The sequence below is a fragment of the Delphinus delphis genome, chromosome 12, assembly GCF_949987515.2.
Source record: "Delphinus delphis chromosome 12, mDelDel1.2, whole genome shotgun sequence".
NCBI lineage: Eukaryota > Metazoa > Chordata > Mammalia > Artiodactyla > Delphinidae > Delphinus > Delphinus delphis.
Genome location: NC_082694.2, coordinates 64,438,356 through 64,455,415, shown reverse-complemented (window position 1 = coordinate 64,455,415; position 17,060 = coordinate 64,438,356). Strand labels below are relative to the sequence as shown.

Sequence of the window (17,060 nt, the reverse complement as noted above, 5' to 3'; positions counted from 1 at the left end):
TCCCAAGGCCCCTCCTGATTCCCAAATTTAGTTTGCCCTTTCTGTTAAATACCCACCTGCGGCTTCCATCCTGCCTTTCTTGTATTTCTTAAGAACAGAAATTTTTGACTGTTTTGTTTAGATGTTTCTTCATGGCCTTAGAACACTGTCTGGCATACAGTAGGCACTCAATAAACATTTGTTGGAAGAACAAATAAATTGCAGAATTTTTCCCAAGATCTCTGTGTTTTTTTCTGAGTACCAAATAAGAAACATTATTTTCTCTTAATGTATTGCCCTGTCCCTAGTCTCACAATGTAATTGGCATTCTATATTGAAGACATTCATGAAAATCAGACATCATCAGTGGGTCACACCATTTATACCTGTTGAACCTGGGCTCTGTGAATGTTGAAACAAAAATCTGTGAATGTTGAAATGATTGAAACTGCTTGTCCTGCGTAGGCTTGGTCTAGATTATCTCTAAGGCCCATTCTTAGTCCCCAAACTCTGTGCTTTTTGAGGTAGTCCTGTCAATAAAATCCTTCAGGTACATTATGAGGTAAATGTGACTTTGTGGCCTAGTCTGGCATCTTACCCACCTTTTATTACATTGTTTGTATGGGGAGAATTATTAAATATCCAACTTATAACTTTGTGACAATGGCCAGGTGTAAGTTGGAGTCTTGTTTTTGAGATATATGTAATATAAGTTGTGAGGTTAGTTTCAGAGATTTTGTTTTTAAATATTTCGGTCCTAGGAGACTTCTTTTTTTGGATTATTTAAAAAACTAGTATCATGGTACCCAGTATAGTCAGCTTTAGCTGTTGGTGTATTTACTAGCTAGTTCTTCATATTTTTTTCCAAGTTAAGGCTGAAGAACTTAAAAATACAAATGTGCTCACAAATATAAAATGAGAATCAGATTATTACTTTTTTCTTTTCAGCTCTAGCCTTACTATAAAAAAGTAAGCTGTGTTAGACCATCTCAATAGCTATTTTTAGTATAACGTGTTTAAATGGTTGTTGTATAAAGTAGAGCCAGACTCATCACAGGATAAAATCCAGACTTCTTAGACTGGTCTTTGTAATCAAGGGTCTTTGTAATCTGACTCTTGCTAGAGAATAGATGTCAGAGGTTTTGCTTCTCTTAAAGCTGTTCTGCAGCAAGTTATTTCAGATACAAAATGAAAAAAAATTTGGTCTTACGTGGAGCCAGATAGTGTAATAGAAAGACTGGGATTTAGAACCTGAAGACCCTGGCTTTAAGCCCTGGCTCTGATACTGAAAACCCTGTGATCTTGAGCAAATGACTGCACTTCAGAACTTCCCTTTTTTCATCTGTTGTATGGAGAGGATAGTATTTCTTCTCTCTATGACACCTAATGAGTTATGTTTTTTGAGAAGGGAGGTAGTTTAGTGAAAAAGTAACTATGTGGAAACTAGTGGCAGAAATCCTGGGTTTGAGTTTTGACCTTATAACTTACTGGCTTTATAATTTTATAAAAAGTCATTTTAAAGTCATCTTTGAGCCTCAGGTTTCTCTTATTTGAAATGGAGAAAATACCTCATAAGCTCTAAAGCACTCTGAAAATACTACTCTTTAAGATTGTACTGTATGTCTGATTGACAAGTTGATACATATAATTTAGTATATATTTTTTCAGGTGCTTTGGGAAAAAGGACACGGTTCCAGGAAAATTACGTGGCCCAACTTATTCTAGATGTAAGAAGGGAAGGAGCTGTGTTTTCAAATTATGAATTCACTCCAGCACCCACTCCTCAGGAATATTTAACCAAGGTAAGTAGGATTGTAAATTATTTAAATTAGCATCCAAGTCTAACAGTTTCCATAGGTGAGTTTTGTAGAAACACTGGATGGGGTGGGAAGAGGCTTCTTTTGACCCTTCTTGAGCTTTTACAAGGTGGCTGGATGTTTTAAAACAAAACAAAACAAAACAGGACCCATTTTTTTAAGCCATTTTTACCTTTAAATAGAGATAAAATGTTGTTTTTTCCCTAGACTTCAGTAAGTATGAATTAGTAATGCAGTTAGTTATGTATTACTACCCTTGAAAAAAGTCCAAAAGGCAGACTGAGTAGAGAGTAATTTTTCCAGTGGCTACCATATTTTTTGCCTTCTGTTGATATTTTCAAATATTAAGAGCCTTGAAATTTCTTGGGTTTCTTCTAACTATGTAAACAGATGATCAGAATTCCTTTTTACCAGTTTTCTGGTCTGTCCTTAGTTACTACTATGTCATTACTGGGCTGGTTGCTGCCTTAGTATGTTTTCTTGACTTGGCTAATACATTCTCTTGTAGCTTAAATTTATAGCTTTTAGTCAGTTTACCTGCTCAATAGGCCTTTCCATCTGCTTCCATGGAGGCCATTAGCATTTACATTTTCTTATCCCAGAGACCCCAAACCAACATTTTTGCTTGTTCTTTGGTTGATGTTACCGTCCTTGAAGCCCATGTCTTGCTACTTTTCATTCCAGAGCCTGCAAACAAATTTACTTGGTGCATTGAACACGAAAATTCTGTTGTGTACTGAAAATAATGCCAAGGGTAGGGACTAGGGAGATGGGAAAGAGTGGCAGCAGTAAGGAGTCCTGAGGAAGGCCTTTGATGCGATCTTACGTCCCTCCTGGGCTTGCTCCAGCTTCTGTTTGCTTTTGTGGTAACTTCAGGGTGGGGAAAGTTACTGATCTAAGAGGAGAAGGAAGGAAGGAAGGAAGGGAAAGATGGAGAAACTCAGGGATGAGACTGCACAGAGGACAGCCTATATCTCCTGATGTAGGTAGAGCCACAGTTGAACAAGTATTTGTGCTGCTGTGTTGATGCTGGTCAGGGAACTGTGTTGATACCTGCTTCCATCCTCCATTTCCTCCTTGTATATCCCAGACCCTTCTCCTTCAGCTATTTGATGTAACCCAAGTCCCTCCCTGAGTCTTAGATTAAGTATCATTAAGCTGGTTTTTAGGCCATAGCACAGCATCAATGAAAAGAGATTTAATTCCGCAATCTAAGCATTTAATTCAGTAATCCATTGTTGTTTGTTTGTTTGTTTATTAGTGTGGAGTTCTCGTATTGAAAATTGTCTCCTATGATTATAAATAGAATGTGATGACTCTTATGAGGAATGTATAAAAATGATGTACAATTTAATACAGAATTTATTCTTTCATACTTGAAATAAAATACATTCTGATAGTTTTATGATCTTCATTAATTACCACTTAAAGGTGGAAAGTACAAATTATGTGATGTAGGTATGGATTAGATAGAAACAGCTTTTTACTCATGGATGGAAGATAGACTTGCTTGTTTAATCAGTTATGTATGATATTTTCTTATTCAGATACCATTAGATTATAAAATACACCATCTGGTTTTTTTTTTTAAATTTTATTTATTAATTTTTTGGCTGTATTGGGTCTTAGTTGTGGCACACAGGATCTTTGTTGCAGCATGCGGGCTCTTTGTTGCAGCGCATGGGCTTCTCTTTAGTTGTGGCACCCAGGCTCCAGAGCACATGGGCTCAGTACTTGCAGCATGTGGGCTTAGTTGCCCTGCAGCATGTGGGATCTTAGTTCCCCGACCAGGGATCGAACCCGCGTCCCCTGCATTGGAAGGCGGATTCTTAACCACTGGACCACCAGGGAAGTCCCCACCATCTGTTTAATAACCAAACTCTTCAGGAAAAAAGGAACACTATTATACCAATTATAGTGATTATAAAATACATCGTGATTAGAAATGTTACAATGTGAAGATGTATATCTTAGAATTGAGGAAATACAGTAATTTTATTGCCAGTGAGGAACATAGTGTTTCCCTTTGGACCTTGCTAGACTTTTAATCTGTTATTAATGGGGAATTACATAGCCTGAAGCTATTGGACTTCAGGCTTTAATAAGCCAACAGTTATGAGCAACCCCAATGTGCAAATCAAAGGCGCAGTCTCTGTTCTTTATTATTCAATCATGAGGGCACGGTGTGAGGAGGGAGAATAAATTAAAATTGTATATTCACAGAAAACACAAACACATACGTGATCAGCATCATTGAAAAGAAATATACATTAAGTGCTGAATATGGTGTGTCCCATGAATTGGAGATAAATTACGTGCTAATTTCTTTTTCTCTTTTTTTTTTTACATTAAGCACAATACAGCAATTTATAAAGATGCTTAAAATGAATACAAAGGGAAATAAAGATCACAGAATTACACATTGTACAGCAGTGTGTCACATATAAGATGGTGTAAATGAATACACCAGTATGGTGTTTAACTAAAGATAAAACGGCACCCATTGATTTGCTGCTTCTACACAACCCAAAGCGTTCATACAGATTGAAAGGGTGTCAATATGAGTAGTTGCAAAGTCAGTTCTTGCATGTGATTTTAGCTTTAAAGGTTTCAGAAAACAGATCTGCGATATCAGTTTTCATTTTTGTCAGCTGTAATGTCAAGGATATTCAGAACAAGAAAAATGCAATAATACAGGACAATCTAGATCTGTGACTGGCCTCTGTTGCAGGATTGTACAAGGTTATGTGCAAAAACAAAGTCTGTCCAAAAGTCCACACTCTTGCAGTTTCAGCCTTTAGTTTGATTATCTAGATATAACGTTTATTACACAGCAAGGGCAGCATAAAAAGAAGAAACAAATTTATGATGGGTGAGCAATAACAGTATCATAAGCATCACTTGACTAGGAGGTCTGAAAGACTGTAGCTAAATTTTTGATTCAGTAGAACGTTATGAGGTTGGAGTGGGACTAAAGTAGAACAGTATTTTAAATTTGTGGCTTGTAGAACACATAGGCAAGTAGGTGGTGCAGCCAACCAGTTTTAATTTTGAAAAGAGCTGAATAGGAACGCAGAGTATCTTGAATGAAGATTGAAACTATTTTGATCACCTGTTTGTAGCTGAAGAGTAATAAATAATGCCTTGTTGTTAAGGCTGACCTGTCTCAGGTCTTCTGTGGGGGCTGGAGGGGAAGGAGTCCTCGCTGGGAGGTGGAGACTTGGGTCCCTGTCACATCTTTATTGTCTAGCCGAGGTGAGAACCTGGGAAAGTTATTGTATTTTTAGCCTCCTCATTTGTTCTTCCCCACATCACACTTTTTTAAAAAAAATATTTATTTATTCGGCTGCGATGGGTCTTAGTTGCGGCACGTGGGGTCTTAGTTGCGGCACGGGGGCTCTTGGTTGCAGTGCGCGGGTTTCTTTCTTGTTGTGGCACGCGGGCTTAGTTGCCCCGCGGCATGTGGGATCTTAGTTCCCCAGACAGAGATTGAACCCTGCATTGGACGGCGGATTCTTAACCACTGGACCACCAGGGAAGTCCCCACATCACACTTTTTTTAAGGGATCATCAGATTAGATCTATAAAGGTGCTCCACAAACATTGGATATTAAAAGCAGGTTGATACAACCCTATCTGGATGTGAAAAGGTGAGAGATTTGGATACTCTGGAGCTGCACTGTCCAATATGGTAGCCACATATGGTTATTAATCACTTGAAAATTGGTTGGTCCAAACTTTGATGTGCTGAAGTGTAAGTGTAAAAGATGTACTAGATTTCATAAGCTGTGTATGAAAGAGTGTATAGTATCTAATTAATTATTTTCTGTTGATACATGTTACAAGGATAATATTTTTGATGTATTAGGTTAAATCACTTATTATTTTTTTTTTACTTTTTAAAGTGTAGCTGTTAGAAAATTTAGAATTACATAAGTAGCTTCCTAAAAAAAAATATGAAAGGCTTGTATTGAAAATGGTTGGCCACCAGGGTGCGCTGTGCACCTGCCAGCTCTGCCTTTTGAGGTTGTGCGGGTCAGGGAGGAGGAGACACTTTTTCAGTGGAGCCTGAATAGCCACCTAAAGTTGTGTGTTTCTCCTGTCAGCAGTTGTTGGAGGTTGTTGTACTCTTTTCTCTTTTCTCGAAACCTTATAGATAGAGCTAGGCCTACAGTTTAAAGTCTTCCTAGTTTTAGCTACTACTTCTATTGAATTAGAAAAAAATTTAAATTAGGTTTATTGAGGAATAATTTACATAAAATAAAATGCACTTATTTTAAGTGTCCAATTTGATGAGTTTTGACAAATAGGTAGACCCATGTAATCACCACTGTAATCAAAATACAGAACCATTTACATTAGGCCAAGAAGTCCATCCATACTCCTTTGCAGTCAATCACTTTCCCTCCCACTGGTCTGCTTTCTGTCACAGATTAGAGCTGTTTTTTCCTAGAATCTCAAACAAATGGAATCATATAGTATGACTCTTCTGTGTCTGGTTTCTTTCACTTAGCATAATGTTTTGAGGTTCATCTATATTTTGATACCAATAGTTAGCTCCTGTTTATTGCTGAGTTATTTCATTGTATGGGTAAGCCACAGTGTGTTTATCCATTCACCTCTTGGTAGACAATCGAGCAATTTTTAGTTTTTGGCTGTTATGAATAAAGCTGCTTGGAACATTCATGTGTAAGTCTTTGTGTGAACGTATGTTTTTAATTCTCAGGGGTAAATGCCGAGGAATGGAAGGGCTAGGTTGTGTGGTAAGTGTATTTTCAACTTGAGAAACTGCCAAAGTGTTTTCCAAAGTGGTTGTACTATTTCACATTCCCACCATCAGTGTATGAGAGCACCAGCTGCTCTGCATCCTTGCCAGTGCTTGGTAAAATTTTTTTGCTATTCTGGTGAGTTGTGTGTAGTGGTTTCTCATCGTGATTTTACTATTTTTTGATGATTAATTTTTTTAAAAATCCATTTTATTGAGATATAACTTATACACAGAAAATTTTTAATTGTACAGTTTGCTGAGATTTGAAAAATATATACACACAACCATTACAGTCAAGATACATTTCATTACCCTAGAAAGTTCCATCCTGCCCCTTTGCAGTTAATTCCCCATCCTCTCTGGCCCTAAAGAGTCATTGATCTGCTTTCTGTGGCTACAGGTAGTTTGCCTTTTCTAGAATTTCATGTGACTGGAATCCTACAGTATGTACTCTTTTGTATCTGGCCTCTTTTGCTCAGCAGTTGAGATATATCTATGTAGTTGCATGTGTCAGTACTTCCTTCTTGTTTCTGATTAGAATTTTATTAAATGCATATAGCATAATTTTTCTTTTTAATCTGTTTACCTGTTGACAGACATTTGGGTTGTTTCCAGTTTAGGGTTATTACAGATAAAACTGCTATGAACACTTTTTTATTTATATACATATATATCTATATCTATCTATATATATATACACACACACACACACACGTTTTTGGGTGGACATATGTTTTTGTTTCTCATAGGTAGCTACATAGGAGTGGAACTGATAGCTCATATGGTAAATATGTTTATTATAAGAAACTAGCAAACTGTTTTCTATGGTTGTACCATTTTACATTTCTACCAGCAATGTATGAAAGTTCTAATTGTTCCAGATCCTTGTCAACAATTAGTATTGTCAGTCTTTTAAATTTTATCTATTCTAATGGGTGTGTACTAGTAGTTCATTCTGATTTTAATTGGTATTTCCCTTTTGACTACTGTTGTTGAGGATCTTTTTATGTGCTTACAGACACTTTTGTGAAGTGTCTGTACAAATCTTTTGTCCATTTTTATGTTGGGTTGTTTATCTTCTTCTTAAGTTGTAATTCCATATTCTGAATACAAGCCTTTTTTCAGATATTTGTTTTGTGAATATGTTCTCTGAGTCTGTAACTTGGCTTTTCATTTTCTTAACAATGTTTTCAAAGAGCAGAAGTTTTAATTTGTTGAAGTCCAGTTTATTAAGTTTTTCTTTGATGGTTTGAGTATTTTGTGTCCTAATTAAGGACTGTCTGCCTACCCCAAAGTGGCAAAGCTTTTCTCCTATGATTTTTTTTTTCTAGAAGTTTTTTAGTGTTAGCTTCTACAGTAAGGTCTCTCATTAATTTTGATTTAATTTTTGTGTATGGTGTGAGATCAGGACGGAGGGTCATTTTTTCGCAAATGGATATACAGTTGTTCTAACATCATTTATTGAAAAACCTTTCCTTTGTTTGACTCACCTAGACACCTTTGAAAATCAATTGACCATACAACATGGGTCTAAAATTTTGGACTTTATTCTATTCCTTTCATCTATATGTCTGTCTTCATGCTAGTACAACACTGTCTTGGCTTTGTAGTAATTCTGAAATCAAGTACTCTACCAAGTTCTCTAAGTCTTCAGGTTTTATTCCTTTCTCAAATTGTTTTGCCTATTCTAAATCCTATTGAGAAACAGAGTTGGCAGTTGATGTTTTAGATTATAATTTAGAATCAGAGTAGAAAGATCTGGTTTTGAATCCTGATGTGTTAGAGGGGCTTTTGCCTACTAGGCTGAATCAACAATAGCAGTCATTCCCTGTTATTGATGTTGTCAGTGCATCCTGAGGTATAGATGCGTGTCCTCCATTTCTGCACAGTAAATTGTCTCCAAATATGTGTTTCACAAGAAGCAGCCTATTGACCATGTATAGACATTGTAAAATCTTGAACAAAAAGATGTTATCCCCCCAGCAATCTGTTGTGTATAGTCTGTTGAATGAATCAGAATTAATTTTTTGTTCTAAGTAGTTTCTTTTGTATTCCACCAGAATATTGAGCTCAATGATGATACTGTTCTAAATGAGATAAAGTTAGCAGATTGTGAACAGTCTCAGATGCCTGACCTGTGTGCTGAAGAGCTTGCTGTTATCCTTGGAATCTGGTGAGTTAATGACTTACTTGGCTACCTTAAACTTCTGGCATATTGGTTCTCTTGTGTTGGGGAAATCTTTGTTCGAGCAGGCCCCCAGAGTTGTGGATGAATAGAGAATCTTGTCATGGCTTATGAAGATGAAGAATACTTGGGCAGCCAATTAGAGTTAGAAATGAGGAATCTCAGGAATCTCCTGTAAGTTGGTATACTTATCCTTCTCTTTTCTTCATAAACAAAATTTCTTTGGTTAACCTTGGCTAGGAATAGACTCTTAATGAAGTATTTAGGATAGGTGACTGTTTTGACCTTTGAGGATATTTACGTTCAGAGTATGGAATTATTTTTTTTTTATTTTATTTTTTAAAGACTTTTTGATGTGGACCATTTTTAAAATCTTTATCAAATTTGTTACAATATTGCTTCTGTTTTATGTTTTGTCTTTTTGGCCCCGAGGCATGTGGGATCTTCACTTCCCGACCAGAGATCAAACCCGCACCCCCTGCATTGGAAGGTGAAGTCTTAACCACTAGACCTCTAGGGAGGTCCCTAGAATTTTTTTTTAATACAAGAGAACCTTATGTGTGGTAGAAATAGTTTTTCATTTTATTTTATTTTTCTATTTTGAAATAATTTCAAATTTGGAAAAAAGTGGCAAGGGCAAGGCATTGGAAATAACTTTTTTGAGAATAATTTTCTGACATGATATTCTATCACCCCTGAACACTTTAGTGTGTGTTTTCAACAAACAAGGGAGCTTTTGTGCATAGCCATAATACAGCTATCAAAATCAGGAAATTTAACATTCATACTTTACTGTCACTTCCTACTCAGACCCCATTCAAGTTTTGCCAGTTGTCCCAATAATCTCCTTTATAGTACAGGATCCAGTCTAGAACATATGTGTTACATTTAGTTGTCATGTCCCTTTAGTTTCTATCAATCTGGAATAGTTCTTCATTTTTGCTTGACTTTCATGATCTTGACACCTAAAATTTATAAGCCAGTTATTCTGTAGGCTTACTCTCAGTTTGAATTTGTCTGATTTAAAAAAAAAAAAGGATTAGTTTCACATTTTGTATCATTATCAGGGGTATCAGAAAATGGAGGTTTTGTGGTTCTTATTGCATCCCAGCAGGTAGAAAACAATTTTGATTTGTTCCTCTACTGGCCATGTTATTTTGATCACATGATTAAAGTGGGGTCTGCCAGGCTTCTCCAATGTAAAGTTATTCTTTTTTAACTTTTGTTATTAACATGGTCTTTTAGAGTATATAAATATCCCATTTCTCATCTGGAGATTTAGTAATGTTCAAAATAGGCTATTTCACAAAGTTATAATATTGAGACTGGTTAAATTAGTAATAGGCAATTTAATAAAGGAAGCATTTATAAAAAAATTTGTGTTTTAGCTCAGTAGAACTTATCCTTCTGTGTTCACCTCATAGCATTTTATCTCCTTTACACTAACAGTAGGTTTTCATTTATACAAAAGTTAAATTCAGTTCTACAGTCCCCTTTTGTTTGATTAAAAAGAATCACACATGCAGAGTTCTGTTTCTAATCCAAATCAGTTGTCTTATCACATTATTTTATTCCAGTGACAGAATTTATGCTTACTGCCAAAGAATTATTTGTTCAATTCATAATGATACTTAGTATATAAATAATATAAACAGCAGTCATTTACAAGCAGTGTTATGTGCTAGGAATTATACCATGTACTTTCACACTATCCCTCATTAATGTTCTAACAGTCCTAGAGGTTGTTGTTTTTCTCCATTTTTCAGATGGGAAATCAGGGTTTACATGGCAAAATGACTCAATCAGAATTACAGTACAGCATTTAGGGCTTGAATCCAGGTTTTACGGACCCAAATTCTGAGTTTTCCTTTATGCTATTTCTTAAAAGATTATTTTGGCAAACATAATTGTCAACTCAACAGGAAACTAAATCAAACCCAATATATATATTCCCAGACTTCTCTCAGTTGTGCTTTAGCTTTATTGAGTTTGACTTCACAGTTGAGAGAGGACTGAAAAACCAAGAAAATGCTTGTCTGCAAATACTTTTTTTCCCCCAAATATGATCGTGGTAGAATCTCAATATATAGAACAATTAAAAGTGCTGAATGGATTTCATGGGCAATTTAAATCTTCATCGTTTGGTAGAAACTACTTGATTATATTCTGAATCTTGGGGCATCTGATGCACTTTATAAACCCCTGGGTTGGAACATCCGTGAATTGATGATTTGCATGTGGGGGTCGTGATTTTATTATACTGTCGGATCTCTGTGTGACCTCCGTGGCCACTAACCCCTGTGAAGAGGTGATTTGGACATTGCGATGGGCTGGGTTCTTTGGAAAGGAGATATAGGGGGAATTCATATAGATGGTGGATTGACCAAACTGTGGGGCCAGCTTCATGCTCCTTTTCTTCAACTCCTTTGCTTCACTGGCCTCCTGCTTGAATTTGATTTTACCTGGAGGCCACATGTCTCATACATCAATGTACCTGATTGCTTTTATGTAAAGTAACTGTGGGAGAAATTCCTTAAAATACAGCAATCCTTCAGTAATTCAGACAACTGGAGTGAGAAGGGTAATTGCTTTTGAATTAGTAGTCTGATTTTCAGATATGCAGAGTAATATATTCTAAGCCTAAGTTAGTAAGTTACAGTGAAGAGTGGTGGCCTGATTCAGTTACTGTATCATAATTACTTGTAATGAGCCTGTAGCATTTCAACTTTATCTATATACTTTATGCAGTGAAGTTAAGATTGGAATTTTGTATGTGAGGGATGAATTTTCATCCATTTTGGTTGAGGTTCTTATTTTAGAATGACTTTTGTTTTTTTGTTCACTTATCAGCGTCATAGTATTAGAACCGAAAGAACCTTAGGGGTTATTTGGATCATCTTGCCAACTGATAACATAATCCCTTTGTGCAAACTAGAAATGTCTAAGTATGTATGTGTGTATTGTGTGTGTGTATGTTTTCAAATGAGGTAAATTTGAGACATAACATTGTATTAATTTCAGGTGTACAACATAAAATGATTTTATAATTCCTTCCTTCCATTCATTTATTTTTTTTTTACCAACAGTATGTTCATTTAACAATTATTATGTAAACATTTTATGCTCATTATAAAATCCTCCAACAGTATGGAAAATTATGAGGAAGTGGTACTATTTTGTGAGGTGGCATTTTCTTTTCATTCTTAATACAAGTAATATTTGCATACAAAATAACTTATGTAATATATAAATATAAGTTATATAATATAATAAACTGAACCCACCGCCCAATTTAAAAACTAGAAGATTGCAAATACCACCTGCTCAGTCTGTGTGCTTCTTTCCCATCTCATCTTCCTGCCTCTCTTTAAAAGGTAATCACTGTCCTGAATTTTGTCTTTTTCTTGCCTTTTCAAAAAATATATTTATTAACATCTTTTATATCTCTAAGTCAGTTGCTTCATTTTGTTTGTTTTCACGCTTTATAAAAGCGCTATCTTACTGTATGTAGTTTTCTGTGATTTGCTTTTTTCTCTCACTAGTGTCTTTCTGTGCCTCATCCATGTTGTTATACATAGCTGAAATTTACTTTCCCGTATAACATTCCATTGGGTGAATATTTTACAATTTATTGGTTTCTTTTTTGGACATCTGGATTGTTAACAGATTTTTCCTATTACACACAATATTACTATGGATATTCGTGTGTATGATTCCTGGTACACCTGTTGAAGAATTTCTCTCAGCTCTATACCTAGGCTGGAATTACTGAGATTAGGATATATGAACGTTCACTTTACAAGATAATGCTAAATTGTTTTCCAAAATTATCCAATCAAATCATCTGCCTCTTTGACAACTTCTTAATTTTTGCCTGTCTCATGGTGATACTAAATTTTTTTTTGTATGAGTTTGATAAATAGGAATTGTTGCTATATGCTTTTCATTTTCTTTGTGGAGTGACACAGATTGGATTTCATTTTTTTCTTATAAAATAAATTGTGTTGATATTTTGTGCACCAACCACATTTCATTTCTCAGCATTTTATTACTTTTTGTACTTATCTTTGGCACACTCATCTCTACATTTCTATATAATGCAGTAATATTAAAATATGTGCGTTCAAATATGTAGATATAATTTACTTGCTTTTTAAAAATTATATTTCATTCATTATGACATGCATTCTGGAATTAATTTGCTTTTTTTTTTTTCAATGTAAAGCACAAATCTCCAAAAGAATAACCCAGTGCATAAGTTAACTGAAGAGGAGCTGCTGGCATTTACATCCGTGAGTAATGTCTTTTTCCTTTCCATTTCTTTTTTTTTTCTTTTTTTCCTTGTAAATTATTTTGCCTCTGGTATATTCTTGCCTCAGATTGCTCATGATGAAACACTGCCACCTAAGGAAATTGAGGGGAAAAAAGCTCATCATTTTAGTTTCCAAGCTGCATATATCTTGCTGCTGATTTAGACATAAGCATTCTTCTTCGCACTTGCTTAGATTTGGGGGCGGTGACCAAATATTTCTTGCTCTTTGTTTGATCCCAGGGCCTAGTCCAGTATCTCACATATAATAGGTGCTCAATAAATACTTGTTGAATGAATAAATGAAGTGACAGAGCAAGAGTTTGAACCTTTACTCCAAAGCCAGTATAGTGTGCAACTCTTTCGTCTCAGATTGAAGGTGATGCGACACGGATGTGATGAGAAAGAGGACTTCAGATAGCGAGGAGGAGAACCAGCAGAGGGAATGTGTTTTGGAGGCTGAGGCAGGAGGCAGTGTCAAGAGCCAGGGGTACTTGTCAGCGTTCAGCAGTGGAGAGCAGTCTGGAGGAAAGGCTGAGGCTTTGATGTTTTACGTTGCTTATCTCTATGACTTTTTCAGTGGAATAGCTGGGTAGTCACCTCACTACAAATAATTGAGGGAATGGGGTGTAAGAAAATAAAGTTGATAGATGAAGACCACAGAGAAGAATGGCAGTGAAAAGGAAAAATAGAGTAATCGATGTTTGAGGATTCATGATCAAAGAAGGCTTTTCTAGAAGAGGAAGGTCGGAGAGCAAGAGGTCAGTCAGTATCTTTTTAGCTTTATGGATAAGAAGAAGATACACACGTCTTTAATGAACACAAGTTGCTTAAGATACATCATTTTTTCAAAGACATTTTTATTATCATAGTTAGGGATCAAGTTAGAATTCTGGTGTTTTCTTCTTTTGTTATTTTTCAGATAAGGCAAAAATTAAGCACTTTTATCTGGTAGAAAGGAAAGCTAGCTTACTTTGTACTGTAAAATAAATTTTGCAAGTTACTATTTTCTACATACAGTTTTGGAACTGGTTGGATGTTAATCTTCTGAGTCCTCTGGGTGCCTGTTTTATTTTCTCACTTAAGTATTCTTAGAAATCTGCTGTTTTTCATTATAGAATATGAGTGTTTAGGTAACTATGTAGAATGTCCCTAATTAGTCATTACATATGCTATAGGGAATTTGACAAGTAAAGTGTTAAACATTTTTTAAAAGATATATTTTAAAAATTGTTACGTACCTCCCATTTATTCATTCAGCTAATATCAATTGAATACTTAATATCTACCAGGCATTGTGCTGGTTATTGGAGATACAGCAGTAAACAGTCTTTTCCCTCTTGGAGTTTACATCAGTTTACACTCTTGTGAGGGAAATAACACAGTAGACAAAAAAATAAATAGATATTTAATAGAAGTGCTCAGTGTAAATATAAAACAGTATAAGGGAATAAGAATGGGTTGGGGATGGCTGTTTTATTTTATTTATTTATTTATTTATTTGTGGTACGTGGGCCTCTCACTGCTGTGGCCTCTCCCGTTGCGGAGCACAGGCTCCGGACGCGCAGAGCCTGTGGGATCTTCCCGGACCGGGGCATGAACCTGTGTCCCCTTCATCGGCAGGCGGACTCTCAACCACTGCGCCACCAGGGAAGCCCGGGGATGGCTGTTTTAGACAAGAAGGTGGGGGAAGATCTCAATGGGAAGGTGATGTTGAACATGGATCTTCCTGATGTGAGGCACAGGAAAGGACATGGAGGGTCTGGAATGATGGGGAGCTTGAGTCAGTGTAGGGAAGTACAGAGCTGGATGGGGACAGTCACCTAGTATCTAGATGATAAATGATGACCAGGATGCTTGTGTTTCTTCTGATGACTGAGCTAAACAGGATGCAGCATATGATAGGAAGTGTTCCTGCTGTCCTCTCATGGGGACAGTGGTCAGCAGTAACGCCTTCTTGGGATTGGCTGCATAAACAGATTATTGTGGAATGTAGATTATCCACAGTTATCCTGAAATGACATTAAAACACTCTATTTACATTCAAGCAGTTAACTTTTTTTTTAGTGTTTTTTGTGGGTGGGGTGTATTCTTTTCTTTAACCTTTTCTTATTTCTTTTCTGATTCTTTTCTCTTTCTCTCTCTCTTTCTTTCTTCTTTTCCTGTTCTTGTTCCTCTACACAGTGAGGTACTTCTGAAGTAATTAATTCTGGTAACCTGTGATGGTAGGTGACTCAGCCCTCCTAACTTGCAATGAAGGTCATAAACTCAGGTTTCATACTTTCCCCCCAGGGCTTTATAATACATAAGTTTTCTGCTCTCCTCCTCCAGCTCTCTTCCAAGTCAGCACTGACCTGAGGACTGATCTCTTTTTCGAGGAAAGCTGTTCAGTGACAGTGCTTTATAGTGCCGGGCCTAACTCTTCTAAAGAGATGAGTTTGTTAATGCCAAGTAAATGTTTAATTGGTAAGAAGTAAGGCAAGGAACTTATAGTGAGGAGGGCTTTGAGGAGCCCCAAGCATTCCATTTCTTATCCCAAAGGAAGCATACGGAATGCACCAGAAAAACCCAAATCAGCTCTTCCTTTTGTCATTCAGTCCTTCCTCTTATCCCTTCTTTGTGCATGATTCTGAAGTGGGTAATAAGGTGAATTAGAAGTGGCTCCTGGTTTCAATGAAGAATTTCACTAAAATTTATATCCTATATAACTGTATGTCCTGGACATAAATATCCTTTATTTATATCCTATATAACTCCAGAGGAGTGTTTGAGACAAGAGGGACCACTTTTAAGTGCTACCCTGCTTCTGAACTCTCTTTTAACAAGGATCATATTTGGGCTTACAGTATTGTAATTATTTATGTGTATGTCTTATCTTCCCCATAAGGCTATAAACTTCCAGTTTTAGGCACTGGTCTCTGTTCTTCTCTGGGTCTTCTACAAGGCCTACTGCAGTGCTTCAATGCTTTACTCACAGTTGTTGCTCAAGAAAAGTATGCAAAATGCAGGAATGAATGAAGTACACTAGAACCAGAAACAGGATTTATTTCTGTCCTGCAGCAAGGTGCTGCATTGCTCCACTTAGTTCCATAATATAGGTAGTACTACCACCCAGCGTACTACCTAGTGTGTCCTTAGGATAACCACTTATTTCATCTTCCTCTTCAGTGAAATGAGGGAAGGAGTGATGTGTCCCTCCCTCGGCACTGAAAACTTGTTTTGAGGATCAAATTACAGAAGGTATGTGAAAATACTTCAGAGTGGGTAGATAGAGCCTGGTGCCCCTGTAGCATTCAGGAATGAGTCAGCTTATCTGGTTGCTGGTTTGTAGGAGCGTGCTACTGTTTTCAAGGAATAGGACTTCCTAACTGGATAAGGCCGGTTTGGAATTGGCTGTAGATGTGGAAGAGAAGGGAGTAGAGAGGAAAGAAGCAGCATCCTCTTCCTTCCTGAGCATACGTTTCCATGCTATGGCTGTGGCGTGGTGGCCGGGGTCTGGAGTTGTGAACTCTTGAGGCTGTGAGGTGTCTTCCTCTGTTGATAGAAGAGCAAGTCCTGTAGAAATCTCAGTCCCCTACCAGAGTATTGTGAGCACTTGGAGGGACAGGAATGACAGTTATTGAACATTTGATTTATACTTACTGAACAAATGAATGGCTTATTGGTCCTGAATTTTGTTCAGTTTTCATGTGCTATCCTAAAGTTTACTAAAATAATGGTGAAATCTCTTTTTTGGAAGAATTTTTGCCACGGTTTCCAGGTTGGTGTAGCATGTTGAAATATATGTGAGATACGTTGGGAAAAAGTTTTAATTCAGCAATGGCAGAAGATTTTCCCAAGAAGAATACTTTACCTTTTTAATATTGTTATTATGTAATGCTCTTCCTGAGATATTCTTTCCTCACATTTCAGGAAAACTGAATGAGTCATAGTAAAAATAACCCACATTGTTCTAGAGAGTCATTTATGTTGTGTCGGCTTGATAATTTAAAATTAGCTGTG

General features: G+C 36.5%; 1 protein-coding gene across 2 annotated transcripts in view; it reads left to right on the top strand.

The window, feature by feature from the left end:
• The window catches only part of TTC27 (tetratricopeptide repeat domain 27), a 184,442-nt gene that overhangs the window by 43,090 nt on the left and 124,292 nt on the right, over positions 1 to 17,060 (top strand). For both annotated transcript variants that reach the window (XM_060026853.1, XM_060026854.1), the window contains exons 7-9: positions 1,648 to 1,781; positions 8,625 to 8,737; positions 12,975 to 13,041. In XM_060026853.1, coding sequence (XP_059882836.1) covers positions 1,648 to 1,781; positions 8,625 to 8,737; positions 12,975 to 13,041 — 314 coding nt within the window. The remainder of the gene's footprint in view (positions 1 to 1,647; positions 1,782 to 8,624; positions 8,738 to 12,974; positions 13,042 to 17,060) is intronic.